At 38.6% G+C, this 20,440-nt stretch overlaps 1 protein-coding gene across 1 annotated transcript in view; it reads left to right on the forward strand.

Moving 5' to 3' along the window:
* Positions 1 to 20,440, forward strand: part of SLC2A2 (solute carrier family 2 member 2) — a 438,812-nt gene that overhangs the window by 104,265 nt on the left and 314,107 nt on the right. Inside the window, exon 2 of the mRNA XM_044070056.1 lies at positions 6,628 to 6,723. Coding sequence (XP_043925991.1) covers positions 6,628 to 6,723 — 96 coding nt within the window. The remainder of the gene's footprint in view (positions 1 to 6,627; positions 6,724 to 20,440) is intronic.

The following is a 20,440-nucleotide window of genomic DNA, read 5'->3' on the forward strand; positions in this document are numbered from 1 at the left end:
CTGCCTACGTTTAGCAACAACCCTTTCTATACTCTGTTGTCTAAGTCATTGTGCTAAAAGATTTTGTATTCTGGAGATATTATCAAAAACAGCTGATTGACAAGAATCTTTCTAAACTCATGTTTATTATCCAGATACTCCCTTATTTTCTCTTTAGCACTCTGCAGTTGTACCCTTTTTGTTCTACAAGATTCCCTTATTCTGTAATACTTTAACGTTTGTCAACCCCCTCTAAATAACTATTGTTACTTCTTAACTATATCTTTTTTCATCCATACTTTAAACTCCATTTTCATTTTATTTCATTCAATAGGTATAACTTCTGGAGTACTTTTATCTTCCCTAATAACCCCCAAATAATTTCCACTACCCATTTCTTAAATTCCTCTCTTTTTAGGAGGAAGGTGGGGAGGCGCCAGTGTTTCATCTTTACTCTATTACCCAGCATTTGCATTCTTATCTTAGTAATTATTAGTGCGTGATCTGAAATCATTATTGGATGTGTGTCAAAGTTCTGCAATAACATGCACATGTTCCTGTGAAATGTAATTTTTGTCTAATCTAGCCCAGTTATTGTACCTTCAGGAATAATATGTAAATTCTCTCGAGTTCCTACTACTAAATTCATGTCTTTCTTACCAAATATTTACATAAAGTTCTGCAGAAATCTACCCTCTTTTGTTATACTTTCTCTTCTACTCCCTCCAGATACATCCTTACTGTTGCAAATCAAATTCCAGTCCCCATCTATAAGTAATATTCCCTGCTGAAAAATGATTATTTCTCAAAAACATTTTAAGCTCTATAATAAGCTCTATAATAACAATTTTAGGTGGAATATAAATACCTGCCAGTGTATTCTTCATCCTTTGCCAGTAGCCCCTTACTACCACAGATCTGCCATTATTATCCTTTTTCCTCTTCTGTCACTACTGGAACTTGTCTAGCAATTAATATAAGTGATTGTCTTTTCCACTGTCCCTGATATTCTGTAGAATATCTATCCTGAAATCCTTTCTTTATCAAATTCACATGCTCAGTTGTTTCCAAATCTGTCTCCTGTAGCATTGTTGATTGCACTCTGCATTTCTTAATATAATTAAATATTATTTCCTTTTTGTCTAAACCTGTGAGACCATTCACATTCTAAGATAATGTGAAAAGTGTTATCATTATAAGAAATCATCATTCCACCTATTATATAAAACACCATTTAACTGTCTATTTTTATCTTTTGTGATACAGGGACCCATTAATATTTGACAGGTTAATACTTTATACATTTTTTCTTATCATCAACATTGGAAATTATGTCACATTTTACAAGATTTTTTGTTTTTAGGAAAACCATCTAACAGAAAAACAAACACACCTCCAGAATACCCCCATAATCTGTTAACTTAATACAAACACACAAAACTTTGTAGAGCTTCAGATAATGCCCTTCCTAATAAGAACAATTGTCCCAAATCAGCATCTGCAAACACAGGCCTTAATTAATCTAAAATTGAGGTTATCCGTGCTAAGATGCATGTCATTGCCTTTGTTTCTACCTTCATTATGTGTGTGTGTGTGTGTGTGTGTGTGTGTGTGTGTGTGTGTGTGTGTGTGTGTGTGTGTGTGTGTGTGTGTGTGTGTGTATGTGTATATATTTCCTTCTCAGATGTGAAAAAGAAAATGGCATGCATTCAGAACATTAACCTTTAGCCTTCAAGAAACCAATGTTCTGGCTTTTTATTGATCTACTATCAGCTTGTCTCCATGGAAATATTAGAGAAAAAACATATGTGGTCCTCAGCTGCACACTTCTAAAGATAAGCTGAAACATTTATTGCTAAAGGAAATTTTTTCATTATATTCAGTTTCCTCTTATTTAGTTGTTTCCACTTAAAACTTGTTATTAGTTTAAGCCACTGGGTCTTAATCCAGACATTATCATATGCAAAAGTAACAAAAAAGATATCAGCTCTACATATGCTATGGTCTGTGTACTTTTGCACCCCAGCCCCATCACCTATGATTATAGACTATTAACTTAAACATGCTTTGTCTAGCCTTTTCTGCACTGCAATTCCTTCATTTCTTAATACTAAAAGAAGAACAAAAGAGAAAAAAAGCATCTGTTTAATTTGGTATATTTATTACTCCAAAGCTAGTTACGAAAACAAAATTGCCACTGTCTCTAAAGACAACCACAAAGCATTCTATAGCTATGTCAAGAATCTAAATGGGAACACTCAGATCTGCTCTGAGTTACAGCACAATGGCACAAAATATACAGAACCAACTGATATTGCCAACATCCTAGCAGATAGGTTCAGTGCTAGCTTTACCCCCCTCTCACCCCCTAGAGGGCCCATCTCTATACCGGAAGAATGCAAAGTTCCTATAATCACGGCTACACAGGTAAAAAACACACTCTCCAAAGCCAAGAACACAGCATCCATGGGACCTGACAATATCCCAGGCTGCGTTCTACATGAACTACAGAATGAACTGGCACACTACCTAAGTACCATGTTCAATCATAGCCTCACCTCAGGCTTTGTACCCACTGAATGGTGCACCGCAACGGTTATCCCACTCCACAAAGGGGAAGCCACGATGGACCCCAGGAACTACCGCCCCATTAGCCTGATGAGCCTGGTCTGCAAGGCCATGGAATGTATCATTGTGGAGCTCATAAACAAAGACATTAGTAATCTCCAAACTCTGGACCCTACCCAGTCTGGATTTGTAAAAGGCAGATCATGTCTCCTAAACCTGACTGATTTCTTTGAAACAGTCACCAAAGCCATAGATGAGGGTAAAATGGTTCACACAGCTTATCTAGATCTCGCCAAGACTTTCAACACCATCCCCCACTCTGGAATTATAGATAAGCTCACTAAACTAGGTATAAATCCCTATGTCACAAGATGGGTTGCCAACTGGCTCATGGACAGAACCCACACTGTGAAAGTAGAGGATTCCAAATCCAACATCAGACCAGTGACAAGTGGAGTAAAACAGGGTTCAGTCCTGGATCCTCTCCTGTTAGGTATCTACTTCTCTGAAGTCCAGGCCAACACAGAAGGTCTTTGGCTAACAAAGTTTGCAGATGACTGCAAACTAGGATCCATAATCGAAACTCCTAACAATGTGGACATACTACAAAAGGGCCTCACTGAGACAGATACCTGGTGCCAAAGCCATGGCCTGAAGCTCAATGCCAAAAAGTGTATTGTCATCCCCTTTGGTAAAAACTCTGTACCCATGAACTACCACATAGCTGATAGTCTACTTAATGCTGAAAATGTGATAAGAGACCTTGGGACACAGGTGGACAGTAGTCTCTACTTTGATAATTACATCGCCCAGTGGTCAGGAAATCCTTCTACATGGCTCATCTCATCACAAAAGGATTCTCATCCAGAAAAAAAGAGGTCATTGTTCCCCTCTACTCATCACTCATTAGACCCATTATAGAGTACAATGCCCCTTTTGCTATGTACCTCAGAAGACATCTACAGCAACTGGAAAGACCACAGAAATACCTCACAAAGAGGATTACTGGCCTCAAACAGATGCCCTATGCAGACCGTCTCAAAAAACTACAGCTTTACTCCATCGCATATCGCCTACTCAGGGGTGATCTCTGCCTAACATACAAAGCTATGTCAAACCCAGAGCTGTTGGACATGCTCCACTTAAAGAAATCCCAATCCCTCCAAGCTACACGCTCTAGGGACCTAAACCTTGTCACCACAATAAACAGAACATGCTGGAGGGATAGATTCCTGTCCCACAGACTTCCCATACTCTGGAACAGACTACCTATCTATGTCAAACAGAGCTCCTCATTAGCACTCTTCAAGAAAAATCTTGATGATTGGTTGGGAAATGGGAAATTCATCCCAGGGATCACTTCTGTGGCTCTGCTCAACAGGGGCACAAGAAAATAATTTTCTTGGGTGGCGAAAGCCAGGGTACATTTTTTGGCTAGGCCTGTATGGGCCCTAGGGCTGATAGCCTAGTACCTACCTATGAACCTACCTATACAAGAACAACTAAACTGCTTTGCTATAAAATGTGCAATTTATATTGTGAAAAGAATCACAGAAATACCTTTTTCTTCCTATTCCCCTCCCCTCAGTGCCCTTCCAGACACTAATGACATGAAGTGAGGTAAATGCCTTTCAGTTCCCTACAAGTCTTGCAAAGTCAATAAAAGTCCACTCTTTCCACTTTTTCTTATACAGTTGTATTTCACAATTGCAATTGATGACTTGCAGTCTCAAATGTATTCACTAATTATCATGTTACTAGCCTTCTTCCTTCTCATCTCTAGCTCCCAACTCCAGATTCTGTTTCAATTCCAAGGTACTCACAATTCTTTTAGTCAACTCCTGTGCTTTTCTCTGACTCTTAAGCATTTTGATTTGGAATAGTGGAAAAGGTTTCAATTACAAAGTATCTCCATGTGCCTCATTATCAGAAGAATGAGAAGAGGAATTCTCTTCAGCTTGATAGTTCACCTTTTTACACAAACTTTTGTATTTCTTCCTTAGCCTCTTCTGCATCAAAAATGGCTTTGATCCTCTAGGAAAAATATTCTAAAGACAACTGGATGCAGCAGCTTGAATCCCACACCTGCCCCTTGACACACCCTGATTGCTGGAATAAATGTGTTTTTCTTCTGCCTGGTGTACAGTGAATAATGATTTTCCACAAACAGTCTACTATCTCCAAATTTTAGTACTTTGCCCTTTTGTCCTGGTTTTGTCAGGATCAACTCTTTATGCTAGTAGTTTTGCATTTTTAGTAATTCAGGTCTTGGTTGCTATCTCATGATCAGATATGGAACATAAACACATTGCCACATTGCTCCCTTTCAATTAACAGTTCCTGCAGTGGAACATCAGTCCAGTTGTTTATTTGTGCCTTCATAAAATGAATACAGTCTGTTACTTCCAGTTTCTCTGGTACAGCACAGAATATCATATTTTTCCTAGATGCTCTGTCTAATTTAAAAATTTTTGAAACATCCTTTGTTGAACAGTCTTAGAAGCAGCCAGCCTTTTCTTCGTTTCGACCTCTGATTTTTGAAATTTTATCATGTTATCTGAATATCTGTTAAATGTTTCTTCCATTTTATTCTAGCCTTTTACTATTTGAGTTGATTTACTCCTTCAATGATTTGTTTGTTTTAATCAGCTCCAAGCACATTTTACATATTTTTCTTATAGATTCTTGGATCAAAGCTGGCCCTTGAATTGCATTTTTGCTGAACATCTGCAAGATATTTCCCAAATTAGTGTTTTATCTTCAACTTTTCTAGTTGATTTTCTTTCAGGCTCTCTTAGTTTCTTCTTTGCTGGCATCTAGACAGTGTACTTACTAGGCAATAACTGAATTCACTAAATGTGACAGAATTCCTTGCCCTTGTCTTTCAGTTTCTTTTTTAACACAGGGAAAGCTGAAGTTAAGGTGCTAATTTGTGTGCAGCCATCTTGGAAAGTCAAATTGAGAAATATCTTAAGCCAACTGAGGTGTGCACCAGCCAATGACCAGAGAATGGATTGGGTGCATAAGGTCATAATCCTGTGGACAATTGATGAGCTGGTCGACTGGTTATGACTTAATCTTTTGGACATGCTGGGAGATGTCTTCAGCTGAAAGTAGAGTGTTATGAGTGACACTACCCCTTTGCTGTGATACACTCCTCCCAGCTTAACTCACCATGCTGCATTTTTAGCAGAAACCTCTTTGTCTTTCCTCCTAGTCTCCAGCTGAAGCCTTTAATTGGCATATCTTCAGCATGTCCTCTTCTCTTCCCCCTGAGTGAGCTGAGTAGACTTTTGCCTTGCCATTATGCTCATACCCTCTGCTGACCTCTCCATTGCCTGAGAAGCTAGTCAACCCTGGGTTATAATCAGGAATTTATCCCTCTATACCACAAAGATGCCACTTCCTTTTCTTTCTTTTTTCTCTATTTCTCTCTTTATCTTTCTCTTTTCATTCTGAAGCAAATATTCTGGAAACACAGTACCTATTTGCAAGCAGGACCTAGAGGAACAAAAAAGTATATTAAAACATTAGGCAGAACTCGATAGAAGAAAAGGCATAAGATCAACAGCATAAATGGAAAAAAGCTCAAAACAAAAGTGTTTTTTTAAACGCCACTCACATAGCATAAGAAATACACTTGGAATTTCATCTGTGAAGTAATCTGCAAACCACATTCAAAGCAGAAGTTTTGAAAGTCAGGGAGTTCATCAAAGAAGTTTGGTACAAAACTGTTGCATGACCCTAGATAACATGTCACGACTGTCACACCATCAACAAAGTGACTTTTGGGAGATGACACTGACACAGAGGGCAATAGGAACCAGTAGGATGACACAAACACTGATGGAATGTGCAAACAAGTACTATGAATGTCAATGTCACAATGTGAATTGCATGCACGAGAAAAATGTACATGGGTATCTGTAGGTGCTAGCCAAGTAAGGTTACAGATCTGAACTATGTGCCGAGTAAGTTTAATCCAAAAGAATGTCTATTAGTATAGTCAAAATGGACAAATGAAAGTAAACTGTGTATTCCTAGGCAAAACATGTGAATTTTGCAATTTATTTTTTTCAGGAGTTAACATATACACTGATTCTTGCAGTGTTCACAGCAGTGCTGGGATCGTTACAGTTTGGATATGGCATTGGTGTTATTAATGCTCCACAAGAGGTAAGATAAAATATAATGAAGAGAAGCAGGATTTTACCACCATCACATGTATGGATATCTACAGTTATTGCAGCACCCATTAGATATTAAAGCCTTTTTTTTTCTGGAGATAAATTGTTTTAAATAATCCTAAAGTAATAAAGAAAGATGATCTGAGTAGTTTTTGAAGAATTTTGCTTCTGATCTTACAGTTCAAGCAGGACAATTCTTTGAACACTAAAAGTACATGAAGCTGTATAGAAGAAAGGGATTATGTTTTCAAAAGGCCAGGGATAATTATATTTCTAATATCAGAAATGATCAGTCTTCATATGATGTAGAAGTGAATACATAATCTTGTTACTTGATCAACTAAATATATATATATATATATATATATATATATATATATATATATATATATATGGGTCTATGCCATAAGATCAAAAGTTCAAAAGACTGAATAATATTTAAAACCCAAAATATTAAAAGCTTTTATAATGCAGGAGGGCAAGCCCCCCTTGCACCCCCCCACACCCCCTGCTAATTATATATACCAACTCCAAGGTCACATAACAGTGGAGAATGGGCAAATTTCCATGTTAGATATATTGAGTTTTAGATATTTTGGCTTTCAGTCTTTTAAACTTTCGATCTTATGGCATACACTCATACACACATACACACACAGACACACACACACACACACACACACACACACACACACACATACACTCACACACACACACACACACACACACACACACACACACACACACACACACACACACACACACACACACACACACACACACACACACACACACACACACACACACACACACATACACACACACGCACACACACACACATATTTTAACATTTTATATCTATAAAGATATAGATTAGATATACATATTATACACAAGCATAATAAATGCACGCACACACATCTACATATGCATACAAACATAATATAGATAGATAGACAGACAAATGTAGCTACAGATGCACACACAAACACACACATATACTGTGCCATGAACTGAATATATTTTGCCATATTTTTACACATTTGGGTTGTTACACTGCAGCATAAGTCCAGCAGGTAAGTGACTTACAAGATAGTCAATATGGTATTATCTGTTCAGTCCGCAACCAGTTTTATGTTGTTATACTTATGAAATTGAATGTCTTGTTCTGTTTTTTTTTTCCATGGCTATTTTGTACAGCAGACTTAACTTAGGTTTATGTTCCACAAATTGTTTATGTCATGTGATAGATGGAGGTACAAATCCCATCACTATCACATAAATATGGTCTGTCAGCTGACACAGAGTAATAAAGCTCATTTGCTTAGCTTTTAATGAGCTGCCTCCTGTCATCTAAAATTTGATTCCCTCAGTCTCCTTAGCGGACCGGAGTTCCGCTGTGGCGACCCCTAACCGGGAAAGGCCGAAGGACACAACAACAGTCTCCATTTGCCTAACTGAGCAAGTTGTTTAACCAGTGTCCCATTCTGAGTTAAAAAAAAAGCTCCATGTGGATCAGTGCTTTACTACCCTGTTTAGCAAATATATACAAACAGACAAAACAAAAAGAAAACAAGCTTATAAATACATTAATATGTGACAGAATTAAAAATCCCATTGCACCCTCCCCCCACTCCGTGTCATGTTCTCACTAGTGAGGTTGGATCATAAACCCAGAAAACATAGTTAAACCTGTAACAGGAACTATTCCAAGGTAAACTACATCCTATTAAGTGACAGTTTATCAAAACTGGAGACTCCCCCTATACCTGAGACCAAAGCTACCATTGCAGAATTATTTAGTGTCCCTATGCAAACATGTGAGTGGCTGCACAGAGGCTGCCATACCTACCAGAAATCAACTCAAAACAAACACTAAAAACAAACCCGACTGGTGGATTCCTCACCTAAATAGGGCATGTAATAAAAGAAGAAAATGCAAAATCAGGAAGAGCAACTCCTTTAAAGACAACTGCTCTCTTATAAAACTGTACAAGAAACTAAAAGGTATAATTAAGTCCATCAAGGCCAACTTTGAGGTCAGGATAGCCTCACAATTTAAGGACAATCAGAAGGCTTTCTTGACCTGTGTCTTGAACCTTTATTTTATTTTATTTTATTTTATATTTGTTGACCGGGCTAGTCTAGCTGGAGAAATTTCCATTTTCAGTAGAGGCCCGGGGAGAAAAGCTCCACAGAGTGAGATACATTCAGAGACAAAAAATTATCATACAAAAAAATTGTCATACAAAAAATGTAATAGCAGTACTCATTATAATGAAAATCTAAGAGTTAGTAATAGAGTTTGCAAGCAAACATTAAAAATAAAAGATAGCAAACTCTTCTATATAAATAAAAAAACTACTACAAGAGTTAGTTACTAAAACACTCAATACAGTTGAATTCTCAATTAACCAGTTGAAAAATACTGATTGGATTAACATAGAACAAAGGAGTGAAGGTATGGAGAATAAAGTGAGAAGAGAGTAAGGGAAAAAGGTGGGAATAGAAAGTGGTGAAAATAAAAGAGCAAGTACTGCAGAATAGCAGGTAGAGAAGTAAAGGGAAGAGAAAATAAAGACAAATAGTACGCAGAGTAGAAAGGAGAAGAGAGATGGTTTTATGAACCTTAAAGGAAACACACAATAGTGTGCTAAACTGGTGGTGAATGGTACTACCTTCACTGATCAAGGTGACATAACATATCTACTGACTGATAAATTTAGCTCAAACTTCACCCCCCACTCCCCTCCAGCTTCACCAGGTGAAATCCCCTCCATTGTACTTCTCCCTACTATTAGTAGGGACCAAGTGCTTGCTAAAGTCAAAAACACTGCCAACATGGCTCCTAACAACATACAACATGCCTCCTGAACAGTCTAAAACACACCCTATTAGGACCACTCGAGGCTCTTTTCAACTACAGCTTTGAAACAGGCTATGTTCCAAGTGAATGGAGGACCACAATAGTTATTCCCCTCAGTAAGGGCAGACCATCAAAAGAATCAGGAAACTACAGACTCATCAGTTTAGCAAGTCTAATGCAGAGATCGCCTCTGAGTAGGCGATATGCGAAGGAGTAAAGCTGGAGTTTTTTGAGACAGTCTGTGTAGGGCATCTGTTTGAGACCGGTAATCCTTTTTGTGAGGTATTTCTGTGGCCTTTCTCGTTGTTGTAGATGTCTTGTGAGGTACATACCAAAAGGGGCATTGCACTCTATAATGGGTCTTATGAGTGACAAGTGGAGGGGAACAATGACCTCTTTTTTCCTGGATGAGAAACCTTTTGTGATGAGGTGTGCCACATAGAAAGATTTCCTGACTATTGTGGTGATGTGATTATCAAAGGAGAGACTACTCTCCACCTGTGTCCCAAGGTCTCTTATCACACTTTATTTCTTGGGTGACGAAAGCCAGGGTACCTTTTTGGCTAGGCTTATGTATGCCCTAGGGCCAATAGCCTAGTACCTACCTATGAACCTATGAACCCATGAACAAATTATCATGGAAATGATAAATTAGGACATTTTATTTATTTATTTAACATTTGTTAAATGGGAAAGACCAAATTGGAACAAAGCCAATTTTCAGCGGAGGCCCGGGGAGAAATGCTCCAGGTGCAAGTCTTTGTAGCATGAGAGGATACCCAGAGAAAATCCACACAAATGCAGGAAGGATATGCAGACTCCACACAGAAGGCATTCCAGATGAGAATCAAACAGAAGAACCTCTTGCTGTGAGGCGACAATGCTACTGTTGCACCACTGCACTGTCCAAAGGCAACCTGCAGACACTGGCCCCATCCCATCTTGGCTTCATTAAGGGAAGGTCATGCCTACTTAATCTGGTTAGCTTCTTTGAGAGGGTCATTAAGGCAATGGATGAGGGTAAAACAGTGCATACTGCTTACCTTGATCTGGCCAAGGCATTTGATATAATTCCCTACTCAAGCATTGTTGACAAGCTCTCTGAGCTAAGTATTAATCAGTACATAACATGCTAGATTTCCAGCTTGCTCACAGTCAGGACGCAAGAAGTCATGATCAGTGAGACCACCTCTGCCAGGAGACCAGTCAGCAGCAGAGAATCCCAGGGCTGCATGCTGGACCAACTCCTGTTTGGCATTTACATTTCAGAATTCAAGGCTAGCATTCAAGGCCACAATGTTCACAGATGACTGTAAACTGGGAGCTATTATAGATTCCTCTCAAGACACCAACAAATTGCAGGAGGATATAACACAAATGACTGGTGCCAAAGCCATGGTCTAAAACACAGTGCTAAAAATGCATTATAATGCCCGTTAAGGAAACTGTCAACCCAAGTTAATTACTGCATTGATAAAACATCTCTAAGAGTTGACCCAGTAGTAAGAGATCTGAGAACAAATGTAGACAGCAATCTGGTCTTTGACTAACATGTAGCTAAGATAATAAAAATCATTCTCTGTCACCTAACTTATAGGTAAGGGTATGGCATCTAGGTTCCAAGGAAGTTATAGTACCACTGTACTTGGCCCTTATCAGATCTATCATTAAATACAATGCCCCCTTTGGCAGGTAACAAACCAGATACTTGCAACAGTTGGAATGCTTACAAAGGATTCTCACCAGAAATATTCAGGGCATGAATAGCCTATCCTATGCTGATCACCTAAAGGCTCTGTATTCAGTCTCCTATAGGCTGCCGAGAGGGGATATTTGCCTGATTTACAGGGCTTCCTCAGACCTAGCCCTGCTGGATCTGTTGCACGTGCACACAACAAACAGCACCTGTAACACTAGATCCAGGGATCTAAACTTCACTTGTGACATAAACAGAATGTGCTGGATGGACAGATTTTTGTCCCAAGGGATCCCCACCATATGGAATAAGCTATGTAAAACAGAGTTCATACCTGACCCTATTCAAATGAAACCTTGACACTTGGGGGGGGGTGTAAATTTCCCCCCTGTCTAGCCCCCATGTCTCTTAAGGACTGAGGCAGTCAATAAGAAAAGTTTTATCCTAACACTCCCTACAAATCCATAGTTACCTCCCTACTAACATGCCTCTCCCCCATATAGATGCCCATGATACTCAGGGACCCAAATTGTTTGGGATGAGCAGCTAGGATTGTAAGGGCCCTAGTGGTCATTAACCTAGTAACAACCTATGAACCTATGAAAATATGTGTGGTATTGGAATTATGAAACCTAAATCTGCACCCCTGCCACCCAAGTATGGTAAAAGAGGGTGATTGACCTTAAGAGCTTATTACAAATCTATCTATCTATCTATCTATCTATCTATCTATCTATCTATCTATCTATCTATCATCTATCTATCACAGGTTATGAACAACACCCATCACAAACAAATAAGCTATGTATTGTCAGTTGAAAATCATGGTTATAAGTACGGACTACCAGGATTTCACCTACCTCAGTCTGTGTTCAACGCTTTCTATTGTTATTTTATCAGCAATAACTGAGACTTAGCAAAGTAATTCTTTATGTACAAACACACTGACAATATTTCCCAAGAGGGGCTACTGATGCTTCTTCAGTGACATTACCTGTTACTTTATTCATAGTACACTGTCACAAATCAGACTGCTAATCTGAAGACCAAGACCTTAGCTAGTGAGGATTATTTTAATGACATATTGTTATGCTATGGTAGCTGTCACCTCTTTCAAAAGACCATATAGCAGCTGTCATACCACTGCTGTAAGGATACCTTTCAATAGAAAAGTAAGACAATAACCATGGTCTTTGTCAAATGAACAGGTGAAACTACTTGATGTCACACACACTGACGTCCCGCTCACCAGACTGACTAAGGAGAGGGTCACAGTAAGCAAGCACTCAGGTCTCTCACTCAGTCATTGTCGACTCTGACCTTGAGCAGTATCCTACCTTCACCAAGAATGATGCCACAATACAGAGATAAGATGATCAGCTTTAACAATTGGCTTAAACACTGGTGTCATCAAGGGGATCCAGTGTCTGTCTGGCCTGGATGGACTGACAAGACAAGCACAAGCTACGCTGTTTTTCCGGACTTGCCCCTGTCCTGGGGATATTGGCAAAGGCAAAGGCTCACCACCCCCATGCCTTTTTTTTAGGCAAAGCTCAAATTCTAAACCTACCTAATGCTGCTCAATGCCAGAAGTCTAAAAAAAAAAAAAAATGCCGACTCGAGGCTTCTCTCAGAGAACATCGATGTCTGTGCTGTGACAGAAACCTGGTTCAAGGCTCCCTGAGAGACCCCCCCAGCACCAGTTTTAGGTTTTCTCATATCATGCTCTCCCCCAAAAATCCGGACATAAATATAAAAGAGGGGGGTATCCATATTCATCAAGGACACCCACACCTCAAGACTGGTCCACCAAACTCACAAACTCAGGAACCTCACATGGCCGTTCCTGGAATTCATAAACTCAAATGCCATGGAACAACTAGTCTCACTGGTGAGATCAGATCACAACTAATCTACTGTGGTCCCACCTCATAAATAAAGACATAGGAATTTGCAGACTTTGGATCTGCCAGAGCCATGGCAAATAGGTGGCAATCCACTGAGCACAGAAGAAGTTATCAGGGACCTGGGGACCCAGGTTGATACTCATCACTATCAGACCAATGATTGAGTACAATGCCCTGTATCTGACCACATACAAGGCCATGTCAAACCCAGATTTGATGAATATGCTTCACCTACCAATGGATGCAGATAGCCTAGTATGAACCTATGAACCTATGTTTAAATATCTGATTTCAGATGCAAAAGAGAGTGCAGTTGCAGAAGGAAAGTAAAATAAAATGCTTCATGCAGATAGATGGTTGACAAAAAATGGTAACTGCATATGCAGTTGTTATTTCTAAGTACTTGTGGAAAATAGAAACCACAGGCTGAAAAGGCAAAGTTCAACAAGTCTGTAATGCAAACATTTTTAATGGAACTTCTGTCTGCTAAAATTTCCCAAAGTTAAAATAACAGTTCCTGACAAAAAGATGAAATAAGGACAACAGAGTCGTTGTTGCATTACACTTCTTAGGGGGTTGAGATATTTCAAAGTCCAAATAACATTCCTAGACAATAAGAAGGAAAAAAGGCAAAAGTATCTCTGCTGCATTGCCCTTGTCTATGGTTAGAGATTTTCCAAAAACAAAAAAGAATCTGTCTTTTCTTTTCTTTTGAAAAAAAGCTGCAGAATACTTAGTATTTCATGCTATAGAGAAAGCAGTGCATACCTCTCAACTGTACCGATTTTTACAGAATGTCCAGATTTTTGCCTCATATTTTGGCCCGTTTTTTCATAAAATTCTGTTTTTTGGCAAATAACTGGCAAATTGTTAAAGACTGAAGTCAGAAAATAACGACATACATTAGAGTTTCAGAATCCATTCCCTTTTGAAAATTCATACCAATGTAAAACCTGCTATTCTATCAACTTTCTAAGTTTTTAAGAGCAATGTTTAAAAAGTGTCCCTATCTCTGGGGCTTTGTTCCCCATTACTCGTGGCTTTGTCCAGATTGCTTGCTCTAAGAGGTTGAGAGGTATAAAGCAGTGGTAATGGTTAATATAAGCAATTCCATACCACTAAAAGGAAAACACCCTAAATTTAATATTACTAATGTATATGCAACTATTTACATTTTTTAAATTCAAGATAATATGTATCATTTGACAATCCCCCTATCAGCCAATCACTTTGTTTTGTTTTTGAACCCATTTTGTATGTGTATATTGTAGATAATGACTGACATAAATTGACATAAATTAGTCAGTTAATCTTATTCTTATTTCATTAAGAACCAAAAGAATCCTGCTAAACTGTTCTTATTTTTAAGATGAGTCATCTGTTTGTATTTATTTATTACTTTTTTTTAATATGTGTCATTAGTTTATTCTGTGTGGAGTTTTTCTCCCCAGGCCTCTGCTGAAAAGAGATCTTGCATGACTCAGTCAGATCAGCCAATTAAACAAATGCACTAAATAGATAAATGTATTTACTGACTGACCTTTGATTACTGAGAAAGTCTGACTGTTTAGGCACCCATTTTCAGTGGAGGCCTGGGGAGAAAAGCCCCAAAATATTACAAAAACAATTTAAGAAGAATAATTTTACAATCTTCAAAAATAATACAATAAAAGGTAAAATAATCTATAGTTTAAACAAGTATACCAAATTAGACATAATGTAAAAACACTGGCTAAGAAGAGATACAACTTATGTAAAAATGATTTAATATTCAGATACATTTTAGCCAGTTTAAAAAAATTAAAGGTAACTTAGTATAAGACAAACAAGAATTGCAATATGAAGTAGAAAAAAACATGGTTATGGCATATTTAGAAGTGAAATTGATTAAGATAAGAAAATGAGTGAAGAAGGGGGAATAAGGAGGTGTAAGGTATAAAGAGGTACTTGTTCATATTTTGGGATATAGTTTATCCTGGGGCTGAATAAGAACAGAGCCAGGTTTTGACTAGGAAGTCTTTCAGAATGATTTTAAAGGACTAGAAGGAGGTATTGATGCAGTAAATAAATAAATAACTTGTACTAGTTGGAATAATGAAAAGTTATTTGCCAACTGGGGTTTATATAAAAGGTTGTTGCCTTCAAGAGGAAATCCAGAAAGTTGTTTACTCAACTGACGATAGCAGAGTCTCTGGCAAAAAGGTTTGTAGATCCTAAAGCTAAGTGGCCCGGCAGGACCCTGATGTGGATGCAGCTTGAGGCTAGTTAAGCCGAAGTCTTTTGTTGTGGTCCAAACAAAACCTGCAGCTGTAACCTTAGTTTTTGTACTCTGCTGCTGGAAGGGCTGTGTAGACAGTGTAGTTATGTCGGTAGATTGTTAACCTTACACCAAGATACTGCAAGTAGTGCATACATCTTATGGAGGTCAGTATGGAAAGCTATGTGCTCCATATTTTCATCTCATTCTTCAAATTAAACTTTTTTCTACATTTCTACCTTTAGTGAGCTGTTGATGCTTGTCAGTGATGGTGTGTGAATGGACAGTTTGACTTGAGATTTGCCAAAATAACTCATAATCCCTCTGGTGACAAGTGTGTATACTATTTTGAGCTGCATTTTCCCAAAGGAGTGATATGCCATACATGTTTTGTCAATGTTACCTGCTGGGTTTTTTTCAGAACTATAGAGGTTGAAAGTCTTGGAGGACTCCCAAGATAGAAACTGACCAGATGCTGTTGGTGGGAATTGCCAGTGTAACAGCTACCCCAATGGCTGTATCTGTCATTAAGAATCTGAGCAAGAAGATGATACTGAGTCCTCTCAAGTATGAAACCCAGCAGAGCTGCGACAAGCCAGAGTGCTTCACCAAAATACATTCTTCCCACCAGATGGGGAGACATTAAAAGCCTGTTGAACTCATTATACTGACTATGAAAAACTCAAAAAATAACTATTAGCCAAAGATGGAGTAACTTTTGAAGTGCATGTCATAAAATGTCACAGCTATAACTTTAATGCTGACAAACCAATAAGAGCATGATTGCATGATTTAAAACATAATTAAATATGTTGTTAGAATCTGGTAGTAACAGTAAATGAATAATATTAGAGAACTTAAGAGTGGACAGATTTAAAAGGGTAGTACCTAGTAATATGAGAAAATGGGTATCATAGGTTATTAACAAAAACTTTTGACAAGTTAGTAACTTTTGTAGAACAGTTATTAGCTAATGAAACATTAATTAAAACTGAATTGTATGTTTCCAAATTTAAAGTTGCAGTAACACATGTATAATCAAACAAACAGTAGCTACTAATAAGTTAACTTATTTTGAATGAGGATGGAATGTTTCATAACCAAGTTACGTTACATTAACACTGAGGAGAATGCTAGTGGCAAGACTGAAGCTAGAATTACTGAAACAGCATTATGTCAGTGTGTTACAACCAAGTTAGTAAAGTGTACTGTATTTTAGAAAAGAGAGAAGCTCAAGCCTTACCAAATTCAAATCACATCTTTATCAAATTGAGATGTTCCTATGTGTCTAAGCATAAACAAACCAAAGGCAGAGGAGATTTTTCCTCATGGTGATAGAAATGGTAATTCCTTCATACAAAGAAATTCAAACAGTTCTAGGAAAACTTTTGCAACCTGTACATGTAGCTTCAGAGCTGACTTACGATAGTATAACATCTAGTTCAATCTCAAGTTTCAATCTTCTGCACTGTCATTCTTGTGTCTCAATCATTTCAGTTTTGGTGTTGTATTAATTTGATAAAAGTGAAGAAGTGAAGTAGACACACACACACACACACACACACACACACAGACACACACACACACACACACACACACACACACACATATATATATATATATATATATATATATATATATATATATATATATATATATATAGATAGATAGATATATATATGTATGCACACATACATTTGGGTCTACTTTAAAACATCTAAAACCCATAACATCTAATTTCATAACATTGAGACCAGAACATCTAAAACCCATAACATTGAATTTCATAACATCTAACACTACAAATCACAAGAAAATAACATCCCCTCCACATATAATGACACTAAACTACCAAACACACTTTTTACTATGTTTCTGCAGGGGGGCAAGCCCCCCTGCACCCTCAGTAAATTAAATATACCAACGCCAAGATCGCACTACAGTGGGAAAAAGTTAACTTCCTAACCCTAACTGTATCAAGCCCCCCTGCAGAAACGTAGTAAAATGTGTGTTTGGTTGTTTGGTGTCATTATATGTGGAGGGGATGTTATTTTCATGTGATTTGTACTGTTAGATGTTATGAAAGTCAGTGTTATGGGTTTTAGATGTTTTGGGTTTTAGATGTTCTGGTCTCAATGTTATGTCAGTGAGGCTCAGACTGACACCTCAGTGGAAGGGGTAGCAATGTCCCAGCAGCAATCCCCTACCCAGGTTCGAGAAATCTGAGCAATATTACAGGAGTTTGGGGACATGTTCACTGGCAGACCAGGGTGCACCCACCTGGTGCAGCACCATGTGGATACAGGACCCCAAAGTCCTATTAAGCAGGCCCCTTATAGGGTGCCTGAGAGAGTCAAACAGACGCTGAGGGATGAGATAAAGAAAATGTTGGAACTAGGGGTAATTCAGGAGTCTAGCAGTCCCTGGGCCTCCCCAGTGGTGCTGGTACCAAAGAAGGATGTCAGCACCAGGTACTGTGTGGACTACAAGGAAATTAAATAGTCACACAGAGTCAGATGCTTACCCCATGCTTAGGACAGATGAAGCCCTAGAGCAGGTGGATGAGGCTAAGTATCTTACCACTATTGATCTTACCAAGGGTTACTGGCAGGTGTCCTTGACTCCCAGTGCTAGAGAGAGGCCAGCCTTTGTGAATTCTTTTGGCTTGTATGAGTTCACAAAGATGCCCTTTGGGATGAAAAATGCCCCAGTGACTTTCCAGAGGCTGGTAGATTGTATCCTAGCAGGAGCAGGAGATTTTGCCCTTGCTTACCTAGATGTATTGCTATCTGCAGCCATTCCTGGCAAGAGCACCTTCAGCATGTCAGGTAGGTGCTGGACCGACTACAGAGGGCAGGGTTGACCATTAAGCCTAGCAAATGTCAGGTGGGTATGGCAGAGCTCTCCAACCTGGGACATAGAGTGGGGGTAGTAAGATCAGGCCAGAACCTGCCAAAATGGAAGCCATTCAGGCATGGCCTGCCCCTGTTACCAAAAAGCAGGTGAGGGCATTCTTAGGGACAGCAGGATACTGCAGAAAGTTTGTCCCCAGTTATAGTACCATAGCTGCTCCACTCACAGACCTGATAAGGAAAAACAGGCCAGATAAGGTAGTGTGGACCCCAGCATGTAAGCAGGCATTCCAGAAGCTTGAAGGAGTTTGGAAGTAGCCTTTGTGTTAGCCAGCCCAGATTACAGCAAAGAATTTGCTGTGCAGGTGGATGCTTCAAACCATGGGGTGGGAGCTGTACTTAGCCAGGTTTCTTCAGCGGGAGAAGAGCACCCAGTGGTTTATCTCAGTCGTAGGCTCTAACCCAGGGAAGAATGCTATGCAGCTGTAGAAAAGGAATGCCTTATCTGTATGGAAGGAAATTCATGGTAGTTACAGACAACAATCCCTTAACATGGCTACATTGAGCCATCCAGCAAAATTCCAAGTTACTAAGGTGGAGCTTAGGGATGCAAGCATATTATATGACAGTGCAGCACTGCAGTGGGGTTAGCAATGCCAATGCAGATAGGCTCTCAAGACAAGGAATGGAGTAAAATATTTCCAAATAGGCTCAACCCTCTCAAGCAACATTTCTCAAGGGTCACTTGAAAAACCTAGCTTGAGTTTTCGGGGAGGGAAGAAATGTGATACTGCCAGCCCAGCTCTCTGGAATTTTGTAAATAATCATATGTCATTTGTGAATATTGATATAATTTATACAGAACTGTAAGTTATGTACTGAGCTTCAAGAATGTGGCCACAGTATACCCTACTGGAACAAAAAACAAAAAACAAAATGTATATAATCTATATACCTGTGCAATCGTATGTTTTAATAGTAGAAGCTGGAACATACAGAGTTAACTTGCAAAACTTCAAGAAAATAAGTTGAAATTAAAAGTGTTTTATGGTGTGCTATAAAAGTTAGTTAATGCAGCAAGGAGACAGGATGTCTAGAGCTAGACATTTTTTTCTATTTTGTCTTGGAGAAAAGTAATTGCTATGTTTAAAATGTAAGATGTTTTTATGGCTCTATGACTTCCAACAGCTGCGTACTTCTGAGAGATATGTATTTTGACACAGAGGTGTTAAATTCTATGTATCTGTTTAGCCTGGGAACTGAAGTCAGGTGACAAAGAGTGATGTCATCTGAGCTAACCCAGCAGTAATGTTGATTATTAATTTAAGAACTGTCTCAGAGAAAGACTTTGCATTTTGTATCTTGTCTTGGACCTAGCAAGAACATCCATTCAGCACTTCTGCATTTGCCTTGTTAATAGTAAGTAATTAGGGTACAGTAATTTCTTTTAGATATAGATAGGAATATAGTAAAGATTAGTTTAGATGTTTTCTGTATTTATTTGAGACTGTCCTGCAATGTTGTTTTAAAATATTTCCTGTGATTCTGAACTCTGTAGTCATGGTGTTGAGTTATTGAATATTGTTGTGTTCTTTTATTACTTATTATTAAATATATTTAAATCTGTCTTTGTGGCTGATATTTGTGAGACATATTTAAGCTCTTAGAGTACTTGCATATGTATTTGGTGGTACTGTACAGGCTACTCCTAAATAGCCTTGCTCTTGGTCACACTTACCATTTGAACAATAGTAACATTACACAGTAGGATTTGGTCATCCTTTGTAAGGGTCTTAAGTAGCTGATAAAGAGCTGGTTGTTGGCAGTGATAACTACCATATAGTCTGGGCAAAAGGGGGCATAGCTAGTAAACCTGTGTCAGCCTTTCCCAGGAGTGTGTGTGTGTTTGCATATAAATCAGATCTCAAAGTGTGTTTATCAGCTACTTGGGCAGGGACACAAAGCACTGGTTCGACAGAGAGGATGCTGGAGGTTTTGGCTTGACCACTCAGCTGAGATTTTAACCCTATAACTGTACCAGTGGGTAGTCTTATTAGAGTCTGGAGAGAGATGGAGAAACCAGCCCCAGACTGACTGTGATCTCTGTGTGCTCTTAAGGGAAATTTTA

This window comes from Protopterus annectens, chromosome 4.part1 (assembly GCF_019279795.1).
Source record: "Protopterus annectens isolate FY-2018-M chromosome 4.part1, PAN1.0, whole genome shotgun sequence".
Classification (NCBI taxonomy): Eukaryota; Metazoa; Chordata; order Ceratodontiformes; family Protopteridae; genus Protopterus; species Protopterus annectens.